The sequence below is a fragment of the Phyllobates terribilis genome, unplaced genomic scaffold (assembly GCF_046119375.1).
Source record: "Phyllobates terribilis strain yellow unplaced genomic scaffold, ASM4611937v1 Scaffold_2__4_contigs__length_985480577, whole genome shotgun sequence".
NCBI classification, from domain to species: Eukaryota; Metazoa; Chordata; class Amphibia; order Anura; family Dendrobatidae; genus Phyllobates; species Phyllobates terribilis.
The window spans coordinates 312,755,108-312,773,508 of NW_027362762.1; the positions used below are offsets into that span (position 1 = coordinate 312,755,108).

Here is an 18,401-nt window from a genome sequence, read left to right on the forward strand (position 1 = left end):
TCTGGAAGCCATGGATGTCACTAAGGGCTGGGTTTCCTCCTTTGTGATGCTTTACCAGGCCTTTACTACAGCTAATTTTAGTTGCAGCTTGTTTGTGAGTCTTTCTGCCTTCAGTTTTGTCTTAAGCATGTGAAATGCTGCTCAATGGGGTTCAGATCTGACAATTGACTCGCCCATTGCAGAATATTTCACTTCTTTGCCTGAAAAAACCTCCTGGGTTGCTTTCACAGTATGTACTGTGAAGCGGGATCCAATGAACCTTGCTGCATTTGGTTGAAACTGAGCATAAAGTATAGCCCTGTACACTTCAGAATTCATCCTTTATTGTATATTATATAGGAGTTGATACTTATATGTGATATGACTTGGGATCATTTATCCATTATTATACATCGAGCTACTATAACTATATATATCTTCTTTTTTTAAGCCTGGGAACCCCATTAGTGGACATCCTGTGATTGCCTTATTTTAAGGAAACCCTTGAAACAAAAGAAAATTTCCCAAGTGGGGAACTGCTTTAATGTTATTTCCGTATTTACGCAATATTTTTTTAAAGGAGCTATTGCTTTGTTCTTGTAAATGACTAGCCTACAATTAGTAATAAAGAAAGAAATTATAGCATACAGGTCTTCCTCAAAATTTAATTAAATATTACTTCCTTTCTAAAAAGAAGAAGTTACTGACGATTACAAATAGAAATGCATTCGCACATAACACAAAATACAAAGCTACAAATGTAAAGTGAAAATGGAACAGGAAAGAGATCAGATACAATAAAATGACAAACTATAGTTGTAATGCAAGTGGAATCCCTCTGGACACATCTCTCTACCCTGGCGTAAGATGTGATTTTGGAATATTTCTCATCTGTTTCAAGCACAACATGGATAACAAGGAGCCAAATAAGAAAATCTTTAGATATTCCATGAAGAACTTCAGAAAGGAAGCAGAAATCACATCAACAAATTATCTTCAACCCATCGATGAGCAAAAAAGGATTTACTACTGTTGCTATCATCACCCAAAGGGAGTTATATTAGCTGCCTGTCTTCCTCTCATCATTCTTCTCTTCTCCTGCCTCACAGCTGTATTTCTTTATAATGTCAGTGCTTTGAAAACAGAACTCACAAACTTACAAGCAGAGCTGAGATCATACAGAAGACTAGACAGAAGTCAAGTATCTCCGACCTCCATGCTAGAAAACAGCCCCAATGAAGCAAGTGGTGAGACTCTCCCAGCCGAGGGTGAAGATCTACAGGTCAGTTTGTATTGGCTTTTGAAAATGATATGTAAATATACAAAGGCAAGGAAAAACATAACAAAAAGCTATACAGATAACAGTTTGAGATGGCATACGGGGGTTGGCCACCATAACAAATTTTCACCTATCCTTAGGATATGTGATGAGTTATTGATAGCTGAAGGTCCATCCACTGAAACACCCAATGATCCTGAGGATGAGGCTCTGGAGTGCCAAGTTTGGAGTAATAGTCCCACATGTACACCACTGCTTCTTTAATTTTCTATCTGACTGACCCCATTAAAGTGAATGCCACTTGTTTTTTAATATAAATAGGTTTACAATTGTTTACTGATAAATATGTCAAGCTTTGTTCTAATACAGAGCTGCAATAGAAAACATAAAATTCTAGCTGTGGCCACCACTAGAGGGAGCTGACTGGATGCTGTTTTATATTGAACTCAGTATAAGGACTGTATGTAGTAAACTCCCATGATTCCTTTATTATTGGCTGTAACAAGACAGAATGTTTTAATTTCATGTATATGCAGAGAATTTGGAGATCTCAGACAAACAGAACTGACCGCTATAAGGATATATATAAAAAGTAATCAGCTCTTAATCACCATCACAGAGTCTCCGCCTTTACTCCCTGTGTCTGTTATTGTCTGCAGAGCTGACGTCTTACAGACAGCGCTACAGCCAATAAAATTAGCTCGGCTCTGAACAGCTTGTGTTGCCAACTTGGGCAGATCTCAGTTATTGACTTCAGCACTGTTAATGTGATGTAAGTTCTGCAAATGCTCAGAAGGGAGAGGCATTTAGATTGGGGAGTGCAGAATTCGCTGGATTTCTTTTGAGGGGCAAGGAGTCATAGCTCTTTTCCAGAACCATTAGTATCATAGTAACATAGTAACGTAGGTTGAATAAAGACCTAGATCCATCAAGTTCAACCTTCCTCCCCCAATTATACATTTTGTCTAATTTAACTGTAACCCACAATGTTATGTGTATCGAGGAAATCATCCAGCCCTTTTTTGAAAGCTGTTATAGTGTCTGCCATTACTACCTCTTGTGGTCAGGCATTCCACAGTCTGAGTGCTGTGACTGACGCTTTCCTCTTTAGGTGCCGGAATTGCCTTCTTCCACCCGTAATGAGTGCCCCCTGGTCCTTAGTATGGTCTTGGAAGGAATAAGTCATGTGCTAGTCATTTGTACTGAGCAAACATATATTTATAAATGTAAATCCCCTCTGAGGCATTGTTTTTCTAAGCTAAACAAGCTCAACTTTTTCAACCTCTCATCATATGAGAGGCCTTCCATCCCTTGTAATAATCTAGTTGCCCGCATTTGAACTGACTCTAACTTCTGAATATCATTTTTAAAATGTGGAGCGCAAAATTGGATCCCATATTCTAGATGTGGCCTCACCAGTGATTTATAAAGGGGTAACAATACGTTGAGATCGCGGGATTTTATTTCTCTTTTTATCCTAAAATCTTGTTTGCTTTTGCTGCTGCTTGACATTGAGTTCTGCTGCTCAGCTTACTTGTAACCCGAATACCCAAGTCCTTCTCCTATTCTGTAGTCCCAAGTATAATCCCATTTAATGTGTATGCAGCAATAGGATTACTCTGTTCTAGGTGCATTACTCTACTTTATCTACATTAAACCTCATCTTCTAAGTGTTTGCCCATTCAATCATCTTATCCAGATCGTTCTGCAATGTCGTGATGTCAAGATCAGATTTTAATATCCTACATAGTCAGCAATGACTGACATTTACTCGCAATCTCATCCCCAAGGTCATTAATAAAGAAGTTAAAAAGAATTGGTTCTAGCACAGATACCTGTGGCACCCCACTGCTGACTATGTCCCTTTTAGAGAACGTACCATTTATGATGACTCTTTGTTTCCAATCATTTAGCCAATTCCTTACCCATCTGCATATAGTTCCCCCAAGTCCTTGCTTCTGTAGCCTCAGTATCAGGCTATTATGTGGTACAGTGTCAAATGCCTTTGCAAAGTCCAGATAAATCACATCAGCCACATTACCAACATCCAGATTTGCATTTACCTCCTCATAGAACCCCAACATGTTGGTTAGGCACAAACTATTTTTCATGAATCTGTGCTGATTATCATTTATTATATTATTCTCTGCGATATACAGTGCCTTGTGAAAGTATTTGGCCCCCTTGAACTTTTCTACCTTTTGCCACATTTCTGGCTTCAAACATAAAGATTAGTGTTGAGCGAACATGCTCGACACTGCTCGGTACTCGCGCGAGCATCACGCTACTCGGGATGTTCGGCGAGCACCGAGCATTTCCGGGTTACTCGGGCGGGAGCTCGGGTCTCCGCCCTGCATGTTTGGCGCTCTTTACAGAGCCAATGAACATGCAGGGATTGCCAGCCAGTCACTGTAATGCTGCAGCCATGTTGGTTGTGGGCATTACAGTGATTGGCTGGCCGCACAGCGTCACCTCGAGTATTTAAAACCGGGCGCTGCCATCTTGGACACAGTCGCAACGGATTAGACAGTGTAGGGACAGCGCCGCTGATTTAGGGAGAGATATAACCTGCGAAATAGTTAGTGTAGGGTCTGTAAAGGCTGCCAGAACAAACAAACAGTCCTTTTCAGGACTAATATCCATCCCAGATACCAGGCAGGCAGGCTGTATAGGAGACACAGTGGTTATACCAGCAAACGCTGCATTACAGTCCTGTGTGCTCCTGTTGCTGAAATTGCTGGACTTAGCACCAGGTGTCGGGGGCCAGGAAAAATCCTTTTTTTTTCATCTAAATCCTCCTTTTTTCCCCTCCTTCACACTGTACAAATACCCGTCTTATTAACCTTTTGGTGTGCCCCCCCTCCCCCCCCAAAAGAAGCGTGTCTCTGATTTTTCAGACACAAATATAACTGTTGAAAATAGTCTGGTGTAGGCTAGAGAAACAGAAGTGTTGTTTTGCACTTCCACGGTTCAAACCTCTGTATTATCCATTTTGGGCCATTTGTATGTAAAAAAAAAAACAGTTTGAGTGTGTCGCTCACTATTCAGTCGCAAATATCTCTATTTAAAAAAGTGTGGTATACCCCAGTAAACAATAACTGTGGTTTTGCCATCCCACGGTAAAAAATCTCTATTATTCAGCTTTTGGTATATTTTCCGTAAAGAAAAACAGTAGTGTCTTCTGACTGTTGTGACACAAAAATATATCTGTTGAAAATAGTCTTGTGTAGGCCCGACATCCCAGTGTGGTTTCGCAGTTCCACGGGTCAAATCGCTGTACTATCCTGTTTTGGGCCTTTGGTATCTAAAAAAAAAAGCAGCTTGAGTGTGTCGCTCACTGTTCAGCCGCAAATATCTCTATTTAAAAAAGTGTGGTATACCCCAGTAAACAATAACTGTGGTTTTGCCATCCCACGGTAAAAAATCTCTATTATTCAGCTTTTGGTAGTTTTTTCCGTAAAGAAAAACAATAGTGTCTCCTGACTGTTGTGACACAAAAATATATCTGTTGAAAATAGTCTTGTGTAGGCCCGACATCCCAGTGTGGTTTTGCAGTTCCACGGGTCAAATCGCTGTACTATCCAGTTTTGGGCCTTTGGTATCTAAAAAAAAAGCAGTTTGAGTGTGTCGCTCACTGTTCAGCCGCAAATAACTCTATTTAAAAAAGTGTGGTATACCCCAGTAAACAATAACTGTGGTTTTGCCATCCCACGGTAAAAAATCTCTATTATTCAGCTTTTGGTAGTTTTTTCCGTAAAGAAAAACAGTAGTGTCTCCTGACTGTTGTGACACAAAAATATATCTGTTGAAAATAGTCTTGTGTAGGCCCGACATCCCAGTGTGGCTTCGCAGTTCCACGGGTCAAATTGCTGTACTATCCAGTTTTGGGCCTTTGGTATCTAAAAAAAAAGCAGTTTGAGTGTGTCGCTCACTGTTCAGCCACAAATATCTCTATTTAAAAAAGTGTGGTATACCCCAGTAAACAATAACTGTGGCTTTGCCATCCCACGGTAAAAAATCTGTATTATTCAGCTTTTGGTAGTTTTTTCCGTAAAGAAAAACAGTAGTGTCTCCTGACTGTTGTGATACAAAAATATATCTGTTGAAAATAGTCTTTTGTAGGCCCGACATCCCAGTGTGGTTTCGCAGTTCCACGGGTCAAATCGCTGTACTATCCAGTTTTGGGCCTTTGGTATCTAAAAAAAAAGCAGTTTGAGTGTGTCGCTCACTGTTCAGCCGCAAATATCTCTATTTAAAAAAGTGTGGTATACCCCAGTAAACAATAACTGTGGTTTTCCTCTTCCACGGTTCTAATCTACTCTTTATTACCCTTTTTCCATTGATAGTGCAAGTGTAAGCTATTTTACTTCATTTACAATGGGCAAGGCGCGTGGCAAGGGACATGGAGGCGGACGTTCTGGTGATGGTTCGTGCAGAGGACGGGGCCGTGTCCAAGGTGAAAATGTGCCACAACCAACAGCCACATCTTCTCGCTCCCACTTCTTGACCGAATTACTAGGGAAGCACAGAACAACACCAGTATTGAGAACTGATCAGTGTGAACAGGTTATTAATTGGATAGCAGATAATACTTCCAGTTACCTGGGCACCACCACCTCCGGTCTGTCTTCCACACGGTCAACTCTTAGTAGCCGTGAGTCTCGACCGCATACTCCTCCTCACCCTGATGCTCCTTCCCACCACCATGCCGAGTGTCGTCAGACAGCAAGTGATCCCACACTTGGACACTCTGAAGAGCTGTTCACTGGTCCATTTCCATATTTGGGCCCCTCGCCTGATACGCTTGAAGTGGTGGAAGAGGAGATTCCATGTTGCGATGCCCAAATATTTGAACAGCTACGGCCACAGGAAGTCGACGTTAGCAATTTGTCACAAGAGGTGGACGATGACGAGACACAATTGCCAGGAAGTGAGGAGGAGGATCGTGGTGCGCAAGTGGAAGAGGAGGAGGTGGTGGATGATCTAGTAACTGACCCAACGTGGAAGGAGGACATGCAGAGTGAGGCCAGCAGCACACAGGGGGAGGGAGGCAGAGTACCCCAACAGGCAGGAAGAAGCAGTGTGGTGGCCGCAGACAGAAGGCAGGCAACCGTTCCCCGTAACACCAACACTAGGGACGTTGCCAGTACAAGCGGTAGGTCTTCCAGAGTCTGGAATTTTTTTAAAGACTCTGCTGATAACCCCAAAAAGGCCATATGTTCCACCTGCCGTGCCAGCATCAGCAGGGGTGACAAAACTACCAGCCTGACCACCACCAGCATGATCAGGCACATGGCAGCAAAGCACCCGACTTTGTGGGGCGAAACCCAGGGTCCACGACCAGTGTCAGCGGGTGTCACCACTGCTTCTTCCACTGTTGTGCGTGCAATAGAACCCCCTGTTGTGTGTGCAAGGCAATCCCCTGTCTGTAAAGATGCCCCCTCCTCTCAGTCTTCACTTGTTATGGCAGTTTCTCAAGAAACACCATCAACGTCCACGTCCACGTCCCACCGCAGCGTTCAATTGTCCATATCCCAGACCTTTGAACGAAAGCGGAAATTCGCAGCTAACGACCCACAGGCCACAGTCCTAAATTCGCACATTTCACAACTGCTTGCGTTGGAAATGCTGCCTTTTAGGCTGGTGGAGACGGAATCCTTCCGCAATCTTATAGCGGTGGCCGTCCCTCGGTACTCGGTCCCCAGCCGACACTATTTTGCCCGGTGTGCCATCCCCGCACTACACAAGCATGTGTCCCAAAGCATCTGCCGTGCCCTCAACAACGCAGTTACTGGGAGAGTCCACCTGACAACGGACACGTGGACTAGTGCTTGTGGCCAGGGACGGTACATCTCTCTGACGGCACACTGGGTAAACATAGTGGAAGCCGGGACCCAGTCGGACCTTGGGACGGAACACATCCTCCCCACACCGAGGATTGCGGGCCCTATGTCAGTCAGAGTTGCCCCCACAGTGTACAGCTCCTGTGTATCCTCCTCCTCCTCCTCCTCATGTTCAGCCTCCATCTCAGATATCACCACATCAGTTACAAGCTGGAAGCATTGCAGTACTGCCTCCACCAAGCGGCAACAGGCTGTGCTGAAACTCATAAGCTTAGGTGATAAACCTCACACTGCTTGTGAGTTGTGGATAGAGATGAGCGTTGTTCTACTCGAACTGTTCGCCAATCTCAAATTCGAGCTGTTTTGGGCGGTGTTCGAGCCGTTCGGCGAACACGAACAATTTGAGAAAAATTCGGCTGTTCGAGGTTATGTTCGATAACTGTTCGTGCACCAAAATCATAACTGGATTTTTTCTCAGTAATAGAGATGAGCGTTGTTCTACTCGAACTGTTCGCCAATCTCAAATTCGAGCTGTTTTGGGCGGTGTTCGAGCCGGTCGGCGAACACGAACAATTTGAGAAAAATTCGGCTGTTCGAGGTTATGTTCGATAACTGTTCGTGCACCAAAATCATAACTGGATTTTTTCTCAGTAATGATGAAAATTAATGTTAATACGCAGTTTGAGTGTACAGCGGGGCGGGGGGAGGGGCAGGGGATGGATCTCTGCAGGAACAATGAAGATCTCCATTTTTTTTTCTCTTTCCCGCATTTGCAGTGGGGAGGTGCAATCTGTCAGCCTATCAGCAGCGCACACACGGAGCGAAGTGCTTTTTTTCACACAAGCAAGGGCATGTGTGATTGGCAGTGTATGTCACATGTCCTTGCCCTATAAGACCAAGCCATTTTCCCCGTCGCCACCATTTTCTCACTGCTGCAGCTGCGTGTTAGACGGCACCGCTGTTGCTGTGTGCGCTATACCTTGTTAATTTCAAGCCAATTTTCGCACAAATATACAGATAGCTTGGGAGTAGGGAATAGTTGTGATTGCAGTCCTTTTAAGGACTAGGTTACAGCATTTCCTACGACTTTTATCAGGCAGGTCTGTGCTCTTAAATAGATAGATTGTGGGAGTAAAGACTAATTGTAATTGGAGTCCTTTTCAGGACTAGGTTACATCAGTTCCTATCAGTTTTTGCCAGGCAGGTCTGTGCCAGTGCTGTGCAAGTTTTTTTCACAGCATTTGGCTGAATCTAGCAAAGCTAATCCTTTTTGGCCTATTGCAGAGTGTGTTAGTCAGTGGAGTAGCCTATCTGTGTTGCAAGATATACCACCTGTGTATAGAATACCAATTTTTTTACTGCACCTAGTGAAGTAAAATCTTTTGGGCATTAGCATCATTCTATTAGTCCATCTATACTGACCTCCATCAGGTTGCAAACTGAATATAATTTTTTTCTGCATCTAGCTCTGAAAAAATATTTGGGCTTCTAGCGGTGTGTGGGACTTGGTCTATTAGTCCATCTATACTGACCTCCATCAGGTTGCAAATTAAAAATAATTTTTTTCTGCATCTAGCTCTGAAAAAATATTTGGGCTTCTAGCAGTGTGTGGGACTTGGTCTATTAGTCCATCTATACTGACCTCCATCAGGTTGCAAATTAAAAATAATTTTTTTCTGCATCTAGCTCTGAAAAAATGTTTGGGCTTCTAGCAGTGTGTGGGACTTGGTCTATTAGTCCATCTATACTGACCTCCATCAGGTTGCAAATTAAAAATAATTTTTTTCTGCATCTAGCTCTGAAAAAATATTTGGGCTTCTAGCAGTGTGTGGGACTTGGTCTATTAGTCCATCTATACTGACCTCCATCAGGTTGCAAATTAAAAATAATTTTTTTCTTCATTTATCTCTGAAAAAATATTTGGGCTTCTAGCAGCGTGTGGGACTTGTTCTATTAGTCCATCTATACTGACCTCCATCAGGTTGCAAATTAAAAATATTTTTTTTCTGCATCTAGCCCAGCCAATAGTTTTGGCCTAATACCACAGTTTGGCCACTCTGCTCTGCTCGGTTACCATCCATTGTTTTTTTGTGCAAACAACTCCAGAGTTGTGAATTAGTTAACCACCAAAATGAGTGGAAAAAGGCCTGCTGCTGGTGGAAAGGGGAATAGGCGTGTTGGGAAGGGGAAAAAAGGTTGTGTCCGTGGGGTAGGTGCAGAAGAAAGACCATCTTCCAGCCAAACTAAAATGTCTACTTCTTTTAGCGGACAATGTGATAAGATCCCTTTCTTACGGCCACGCCAATCGCTACAAATTCCAGATGAGGCACAAAAACAGCAGGTGCTTCAACGGATATCAAGTGATCCTTTAAGTGGGCTCTCCTCCACATCAACTTCAACATCACAAATACTCCAGTCCTCAAAGGTGTCACCCAAATCGCACTTGCTTCCTCACAGCTCCCAAATCTCCAGCTGCCCGTCTGAGTATGAGGTAGAACAGATGGTTGAGTCTGCAGAGCTGTTTACTCATACTATAGCCTGGGAATCAGAGGTCGACTCCAGCGCTTCTGTGAATCCAGACGAGGAAATGATCTGCACTGATGCCCAGAATCTTTATGAGTCGGATCCAGGACCAGACGCAGAAGGTTCTGACCATAATGTAGACCCTCATTCCCAAACTGTAACTCCTGTTGGTGGAGACAATGAGGAAGACGATGATAAGACTCAAATACCTGATTGGAGCGACAACTTTAGTTTTTTGTCAGGGCAGGAACAGGTTGGCTCTGAGGACGACGGGTGTGATAACGCACAGGGTGATGATGATGAGGTCGGAGATCCCACTTACTGTCAACCCACAGTCAGCCAAGAGATGAGGTCAGCAGAGGAGGTGGAGGAAGATGCTAGTGACGACGAGGTCAGGTTGCGCCTTCCTGGACAGAGACGTAGTACTGGAAGCACGTCAACAACTGCATCCTCAAACACAACTCTGCCTCTCACCACAAGTCGTGGTGGCTCTTCAGGTCGCATGGGTGCTAAGCCTTGCATAGCCTGGGCATTTTTTCAGATCGATAAAGATGACCCAACTCGTGTTATCTGTAACATTTGTCAGCAAAAGCTAAGTAGAGGCCAAAAAATACATAGTTTGAGTACTTCATGCATGAACCGGCACATGGACATGAAGCATAAGTTGCAGTGGGAAGCTCAGTGTGCTACAATGCGGCCTAGCCGGCCGGGCCAATCACCGTCTGCCATATCTTGTGCATCCGCGGCCTCTTCATCCTCTGTGACTGGGGGGACAGCAGTCACACCTGTTTTGGGGCGCAGACCTGCCACCTCTTTACCCGCAACAGCCAGCGTGATTGGCAGGTCATCATTTTCTTTGGAGGTGGTAACACCAGCTGGTGTTGAGCGCTGTCCGACATCGATAGCACCACCTTTGGATCAAGGCAACCTAACATGTCCGCCTGCATCTTCCTCACAGACCGGCAGTTTGCCGGGGACACCCTTATCAACCCCGTCTAAGCACAATAGCCAGCCCTCGGTCCCTCAGATGTGGACAAGTAAAAGACCATTTCCTCCTAGCCATGAGAAAGCTAAGAGGTTGAATTTCACCATCTGCAAGCTCTTGGCTACAGAAATGCTGCCTTTTCGCCTGGTGGACACAGAGGATTTTCGAGACCTTATGTCCGTCGCAGTGCCCCAGTACCAGATGCCCAGTCGGCACTACTTCTCAAAGAAAGGTGTGCCTGCGCTCCACCAGCATGTCGCACACAACATCACCGCTTCTTTGAGAAACTCTGTGTGTGACAGGGTGCATTTCACCACAGACACTTGGACGAGTAGGCATGGACAGGGGCGTTACATGTCGCTGACTGGGCACTGGGTAACTATGGTGACAGCAGGACAAGGGGCTGCTGTCCAAGTCTTGCCATCCCCACGAGTTGTGCGTCAATCCTCTTTATGTCAAAGTTCCTCCACTGCTTCTGCCTCCTCAACCTCCTCTCGGTCTTCCACCTGCACCCAAAGCCTGTCTGGTCATGCCACAAGCTTTCTAACTGCGCAGAAGGGATCCTGCACACCTCCTTACTATGCTGGCAGTAGGGCTCAACGTCATCAGGCGGTTTTTACATTGAAATGTCTGGGAAATGTGAGTCACACAGCTGAGGAGTTGTGGTCAGCTCTGGAGAACCAATTTCATGAATGGTTGTCTCCACTGGACCTGAAACCAGGGAAGGCCGTGTGCGACAATGCTGCAAACCTGGGTGCGGCCCTTCGCCGGGGCAATGTCACACACGTGCCTTGTATGGCTCACGTGTTGAACCTGGTTGTCCAGCAATTTTTAGCCCACTATCCCAGACTAGATGGCCTTCTGCAGAGGGCACGGTCGCTGTGTGCTCACTTCCGCCGTTCGCATCCCGCAGCTCAGCGACTTACATCTCTACAGAAGTCGTTGGGCCTGCCACTTCACCGGCTAAAATGCGATGTGCCTACCCGGTGGAATTCAACTCTGCACATGTTGCAGCGACTGTGGCAGCACCGACAAGCCCTGGTGCAATACGTTCTGACGTATAGCCTGGGCCAACGAGATTCAGAGGTGGGGCAAATCACGCTGGAGGAGTGGTCTCAGATCAGGAACCTATGCACCCTTCTGCACAGTTTTGAAATGGCGACGAAGATGTTTAGTGCTGACGATGCCATTATCAGCATGACTATTCCGGTGATTTACATGCTGGAGCACATGTTAAACAGAATTCGGAGTCAGGTGGTGGCACAAGAGGAGGTGGAGGAAGTAGAGGAGGAGGAGTTGTATGCGGAAGGGCTAACATCTGCAAGGTCCAGACGGTCGGCAGCACCAAGGCGGCAGGCATGTGAGGGTGGGGGAGATGGTTTTACCAGGGCGCATGGTAGCAGCCAAACTAGTGAGGAAGGTGCAGGAGCCCAGGAAGAAGTGGAGGACGAACTGATGGAAGACTCATCAGATGAGGGAGACCTTGATCACATTTCTGTTGTGCGAGGTTGGGGGGAGAGGACAGAGGAAGGAAGCATGATTGTTACTTCGCCACCAACACAACAGGGACTTGGTGCTCCTGGATGCGCAACACACATGAGTGCCTTCTTGCTGCACTACCTGCAACATGACCCTCGAATTGTGAGAATTAGAAATAATCCTGACTACTGGGTTGCCACACTGTTAGATCCCCGGTACAAAAGTAAATTTGCAGAAATTATTCCTGCCATAGAAAGGGATGCACGCATGCAGGAGTATCAGCAGAGACTGTTGCAGAATCTTACATGTGCTTTTCCACAAAATACCAGTGGTGCACGTAGTGAATCTCACAGTTCCAACTTGCCAACCGTGGGACCGTCAAGTGTTCAGCACTCAAACCGTAACAGAACCACAGTATCTGCTGGTAACATCAATTTTGCGGAATCATTTCACCACTTTTTTAGCCCATCCTTTGCAAGGCCACAGGAGACAAGAAGTCTGACACATAGTCAACGCCTAGAGACGATGGTACAGGAGTATCTCCAAGTAAACATTGAAGCCACGACTGTGTCACTGGACCCTTGCTCTTTTTGGGCTTCCAATCTGGATAAATGGCCGGAGCTAGCCACTTACGCCTTGGAGATCTTGTCATGCCCCGCAGCCAGCGTTCTGTCTGAACGTGTGTTCAGCGCTGCTGGTGGTGTGCTGACAGATAAGCGCACGCGGCTCTCCACTGATAATGTAGACAGACTCACGTTCATAAAGATGAACAAATCATGGATCCGAAACGACTTTTCTACCCCTGTGTCATCCTGGGGAGAGTAAAAGCTTGATGAATGGTTAAAATCACCCTACCAACCGTTTTAAGCTTTCAAATTACTAATCATGTTTATCTGTATATTGACTGGAAAATAATTTGGGCTTTGTAGCAGTGTGCAGCACTGATCCTATTAGGCCATCTATAATAAGCTTCACCAGATTTAAAATTAAAAATAATTTTTAGCTGCATCTAGCCCGGAAAATAATTTTGGGGCTCCGAGATGCGCAAGACACATAAGTGCCTTCTTGCTGCACTACCTGCAGCATGACCCTCATATTGTCAGAATTCGAAGTAATCATGACTACTGGGTTGCCACACTCTTAGATCCCCCAAACTTTTCGATCAACCTTTTCATTTTAATAAAGACCAAAAAAATGGTCATTTTTGAAATTATAAGCATTAGCAGGTTGTTAGAAACTGAAATCAAACAGTTTTCAACTCAAAACTTTATTCTAGGTGATGTTACATTTTCACATAGGACCCCTTGTTCGAAAGGAGCTTCTGAACTCTCTCGTCCATTGAATTTGTCAGGTTTTGGATGGTTTCTGCTTCAATTGTTTTGCATGAGGACAGAATACCCTCCCAGAGTTGTTGCTTAGATGTGAACTGCCTCCCGCCATCATAGACACTCCTTTTAATGATGCTCCAAAGGTTCTGAATGGGGTAGAGGTCAGGGGAGCATGGGGGTCACACCATAAGTTTGTCCCCTTTTATGCCCATATCAGCCAGAGATGCAGATGTTTTATGTGCAGCATGAGATGGTGCATTATCATGCAGAAAAATGATCTTGCTGTGAAATACACGGTTCTTCTTCTTGAACCATGGCAGGAAGTGCTGTTTGAGAAAATCCACATACATTATGGAGTTCATCTTTAGCGCCTTCAGGGATCCTAAAGGGGCCGACAATCTCTCTCCCCATGATTCCAGCCCAAAACATTACTCCACCTCCTCCTTGTTGGCGCTGTAGCCGTGTTTGCGTGGGGTGTCCATCAACCAGCCATCCTCCACTCCATTCATCTGGACCATCGAGCGCTGCACGGCACTCATCCGTGAACAAAACAGTTTTGAAATCAGTCTTCATGTAATGTTTGGCCCACTGGAGCCGTTTCTGCTTGTGTGAAGTGGATAGAGGAGGTCGACAGGATGGCATATGCACAGCTGCAAACCTCTGAAGGACCCTGCATCTTGTTGTTCGGGGGACGTTGGAGGCACAAGCAGCTTCAAAAACTTGTCTGCTGCTATGACAAGGCTTTTTTGCCGCTGCTGTTTCAACCTGACGTAATTGCCTGTAGGAAAGAGTCCTCAATTTGCCCTTATCAGCACGCACACGTGTGTACTGTGAATCAGCTACATACTTCTTGATTGCCAAGACACTTCATCCTGATCATCGCACAATGTTGATTGTAGTCATGCCTTGACCTAAACACTCCACAATTTGTTGCTTCTCAGCAGCCGACACATCCTTTTTCTTTCCCATTTTGGCAGAAAATGTAGGCTGCTTAATAATGTGAGAGAGCCTTCTTAAGTAGTCTTGCCTTTCATTGGACACACCTGCCAAACTAATTAGCACAGGTGTCTGCAATTGCTTACAGTGATATAAAGAGCCCTGACACACATCACCATCAATGAGTTTAACTCACAAACAAACAAATTCTTCCCTTATCACTCCTAAACACTTTTTGCATAATAATTTGGAACGCGGTGTACATGTGCTTTTCCACAAAACACCAGTGGTTCACGTAGTGAATCTTACAGTTCTAACTTGCCAACCGTGGTCTGTATGGAATTGTTCAATAAAGGGCCCAAAATTAAGATAACATAGATGGGAGAGGTCTCTATGAATAGGAATTCCTAAGTATTTGATACCCTGTGAGGGCCAGGCAAAGGGAAAGTTGGACTGGATGGAATCCTATATGGATTTAGGGAGGGAGACATCGAGGGCCTCAGACTTCGCTGCATTGATTTTAAAATTTTACCATGTAACAAAGTGATCTATTTCAGCCATAACAGCAGGGATGGATATATGTGATTGAGTGATATATACTAGGACATCATCAGCAAATAGAGAGCACTTGTACTCGGTGCCTCCCACCTCAATCCACCTAATATTGGGGTTATGGCGAATTGATGAGAGCAGGTGCTCCGTCACTAGGATGTATAAGAGAGGGGACAGAGGACATCCCTGCCTTGTCCCATTGGTGATTGTGAAAGGTGATGAAAATGTTCTGACGCACCCCCTGGGCCTTGGGACACCCGGAGCCGGACACTTTTTGGTGGATGCTGGTGGTTGTAGTCTTCGTGGCGGCGATCCGGTTCCGTGGCTCAGGGTGGTCAAACCAGTGGCGGAACTATTTATGTGGTTTTGATGTTTAAATGTCCGACTACGCCACCCGTGGATTGCGGTCAGAGTGAACCGCCGCTACAGGGCAGACCGCTAAGGCTGGTGTTGTGGGTGCAGCAGAGCGTAGCATAACTCCCCACGGGAGGAGTATAGCCTCAGGGCAGTGTATGCGGAGGATGGGGGTGATGGTGCAGGGCAGCAGCAGTAACGACACGGAGTCAGTGATGCAGTTCAGGGCCTTTACTCACAGTTCTTATTATCCAGACAACGTCTGCAGGTAACGGCTGCCCACGTCGTACTGTGCTCACCAGGTGAGGGGCTCAGACAACTCCCAGATAACTTTGGAGCGCTTCACAGGACCCCCTTTGTGTGTCCTTTGTCTGGCCTTTCTTACCAACACTTCTGTCCGGCTGCCTCGGGCCTCCTCTTGGTAAACTTGGCGCCAGTTTCCCTGACCCTATGTGGTGCCTTCCTAGCGGGTGGAGCAAGGGGCTGCGCCACATAAAATGTCAGAGCCTCCGGTTTCTAGCTGAGGGTCGTTTCCTGCCTCCACTAGTTCGGGGACCGGTCTCCCCCTTTGGCCTGACCCCTCCACGCAGGTGGATTCGGGCATGCGGTGGCGACTCGCCCGTCCGCACCCCTGGGATCCCTTCATTCCTCGTTCCTGGAGCCTTCTCCGCTCCTCTTCCTTCCTTCTCCCTCTTGCAGGCCTGGGCCTCTGTTACTAGGCCCGCCTCCGGAGCAGAGCTCATGCAGAGCCCCTGCTCCCTGCCACTTCTGCTCAGACTTCTCTGCACTGAACTAAGATGGTGCCCACCTTTTATACTCCCTTCTCAATGCACCCAGGAACTGCTTCCTCCCTGCTCCTGCACTGCAGGGTTCCCCTTCCTCAGTGTTCCCTCCCCCCACTCCAGCCAGGGACAGGGACTGTCGTGCCCATCTCAGTGGCATATTGGTCGCCCTGCCCCACGGCAATGTGGTGTAATGCATGCAGGTGTCGGGTCCTGATCCACACTCCATCCTTATCTGAGAGTGAGATATCACACCTCTGGGTGAGGTGCAATACGTCTGTAGCAACCGAGCCCTCGGTGCTACAGTTCCATTTATCTTCAGCCTAGGTGACGTATTGTGATACAGGGCCGTGATTTTGGCTATAAAAGGGTCCCCTAGACCCCTACCCCAAGCTTTTTAAGAGAATCATATATGGCGTGCCAGGAGACTCTATGGAATGCTTTCTCAGCATCCAACGAGAGTATCTACTTACAAATTTTTAACTGCATCTAGCCCAGGAAATACTTTGTGCCTAGTAGCAGTGTCTGCTAGTCAGCGGATTATCCCGGCTGTTAAGCAAGCTACACCACCTGTAGTTTGGACACTTAATTTTTTCAAAGGAAATGCTTCGGGACCACGGGATACTTAGTGAAGAGCATCAGGAGGCACCCCAAGGCATAGGGGCTGGGACTGGCACTAGGATGCCTTGCGGTGGACAGCCGAGCTCGATCCTTATAAAAGCTTTTTAACTGCAGCAGCTTTAGTGGACGCTACTGGAGCTGGAATTACGCGGCTGCTGGCATGAGACTTGCCCTCCAATAGATCCTTGTAAATGGATTTAAAGTGTATTCATTCAAATTAGAGGGACAATTTAAATTAAAAAGCTTAGAGCTGCCTCCACCACAGGGGGGCTCTCTCGACCCACCAGCGGACAGGCACCAGTATTGGGAGAGGGGGGCTGGCCGTCAGGGTTCACCGCGGCTCTGGCACAAACCCGGCGACACGGAGGTGGCACGGGCAGGAGCGGACTGGCCGTCTCGGCTTCTCACTTTTTGGATTTTAGAAGGGCATGACATGCCTATATCTGTGTCTCCCCCTCTTTTTACTCCTCCACCTCTTTTCTTTTCGCATGACTATATGTACTTGTCACTTTTCCATGTGTTAGTTGTGTCTTCTGAGCAGTTTGTCAGCTTTTGGACACCTTTGAAGGTGTTTTCTATGTGTTCCTATGTGTTTTTGATTGCCTGCCATTGGTTTTAACGGTGTTCGAAGGTGTTCGACGAACAGTTCGACGAACAGTTCGGCGAACACACGGGTGTTCGACGAACCGAACCGAACTCGAACACTACGGGGGTGGCTCAACACTACTCAGTAATGATGAAAATTAATGTTAATACGCAGTTTGAGTGTACAGCGGGGTGGGGGGAGGGGCAGGGGATGGATCTCTGCAGGAACAATGAAGATCTCCATTTTTTTTTTCTCTTTCCCGCATTTACAGTGGGGTGTTGCAATCTGTCAGCCTATCAGCAGCGCACACACGGAGCGAAGTGCTTTTTTTCACACAAGCAAGGGCATGTGTCATTGGCAGTGTATGTCACATGTCCTTGCCCTATAAGACCAAGCCATTTTCCCCGTCGCCACCATTTTCTCACTGCTGCAGCTGCGTGTTAGACGGCACCGCTGTTGCTGTGTGCGCTATACCTTGTTAATTTCAAGCCAATTTTTCGCACAAATCTACAGATAGCTTGGGAGTAGGGAATAGTTGTGATTGCAGTCCTTTTAAGGACTAGGTTACAGCATTTCCTACGACTTTTATCAGGCAGGTCTGTGCTCTTAAATAGATAGGTTGTGGGAGTAAAGACTAATTGTAATTGGAGTCCTTTTCAGGACTAGGTTACATCAGTTCCTATCAGTTTTTGCCAGGCAGGTCTGTGCCAGTGCTGTGCAAGTTTTTTTCACAGCATTTGGCTGAATCTAGCAAAGCTAATCCTTTTTGGCCTATTGCAGAGTGTGTTAGTCAGTGGAGTAGCCTATCTGTGTTGCAAGATATACCACCTGTGTATAGAATACCAATTTTTTTACTGCACCTAGTGAAGTAAAATCTTTTGGGCATAGCATCATTCTATTAGTCCATCTATACTGACCTCCATCAGGTTGCAAACTGAATATATTTTTTTCTGCATCTACCTCTGAAAAAATATTGGGCTTCTAGCTATGTGTGGGACTTGTTCTATTAATCCATCTATACAGACCTCCATCAGGTTGCAAACTGAATATATTTTTTTCTGCATCTACCTCTGAAAAAATATGTGGCCTTCTAGCAGTGTGTGGGACTTTCTCTATTAGTCCATCTATACTGACCTCCATCAGGTTGCAAACTG

General features: G+C 46.0%; 1 protein-coding gene across 1 annotated transcript in view; it reads left to right on the plus strand.

The window, feature by feature from the left end:
- The first annotated feature begins 673 nt into the window (after window positions 1-673).
- The window catches only part of TNFSF13B (TNF superfamily member 13b), an 85,288-nt gene continuing 67,560 nt past the window's right edge, over window positions 674-18,401 (plus strand). The window contains exon 1 of the mRNA XM_073670419.1: window positions 674-1,261. Within this exon, the coding sequence (XP_073526520.1) occupies window positions 782-1,261 (480 nt within the window). The 5' untranslated portion in view covers window positions 674-781. The remainder of the gene's footprint in view (window positions 1,262-18,401) is intronic.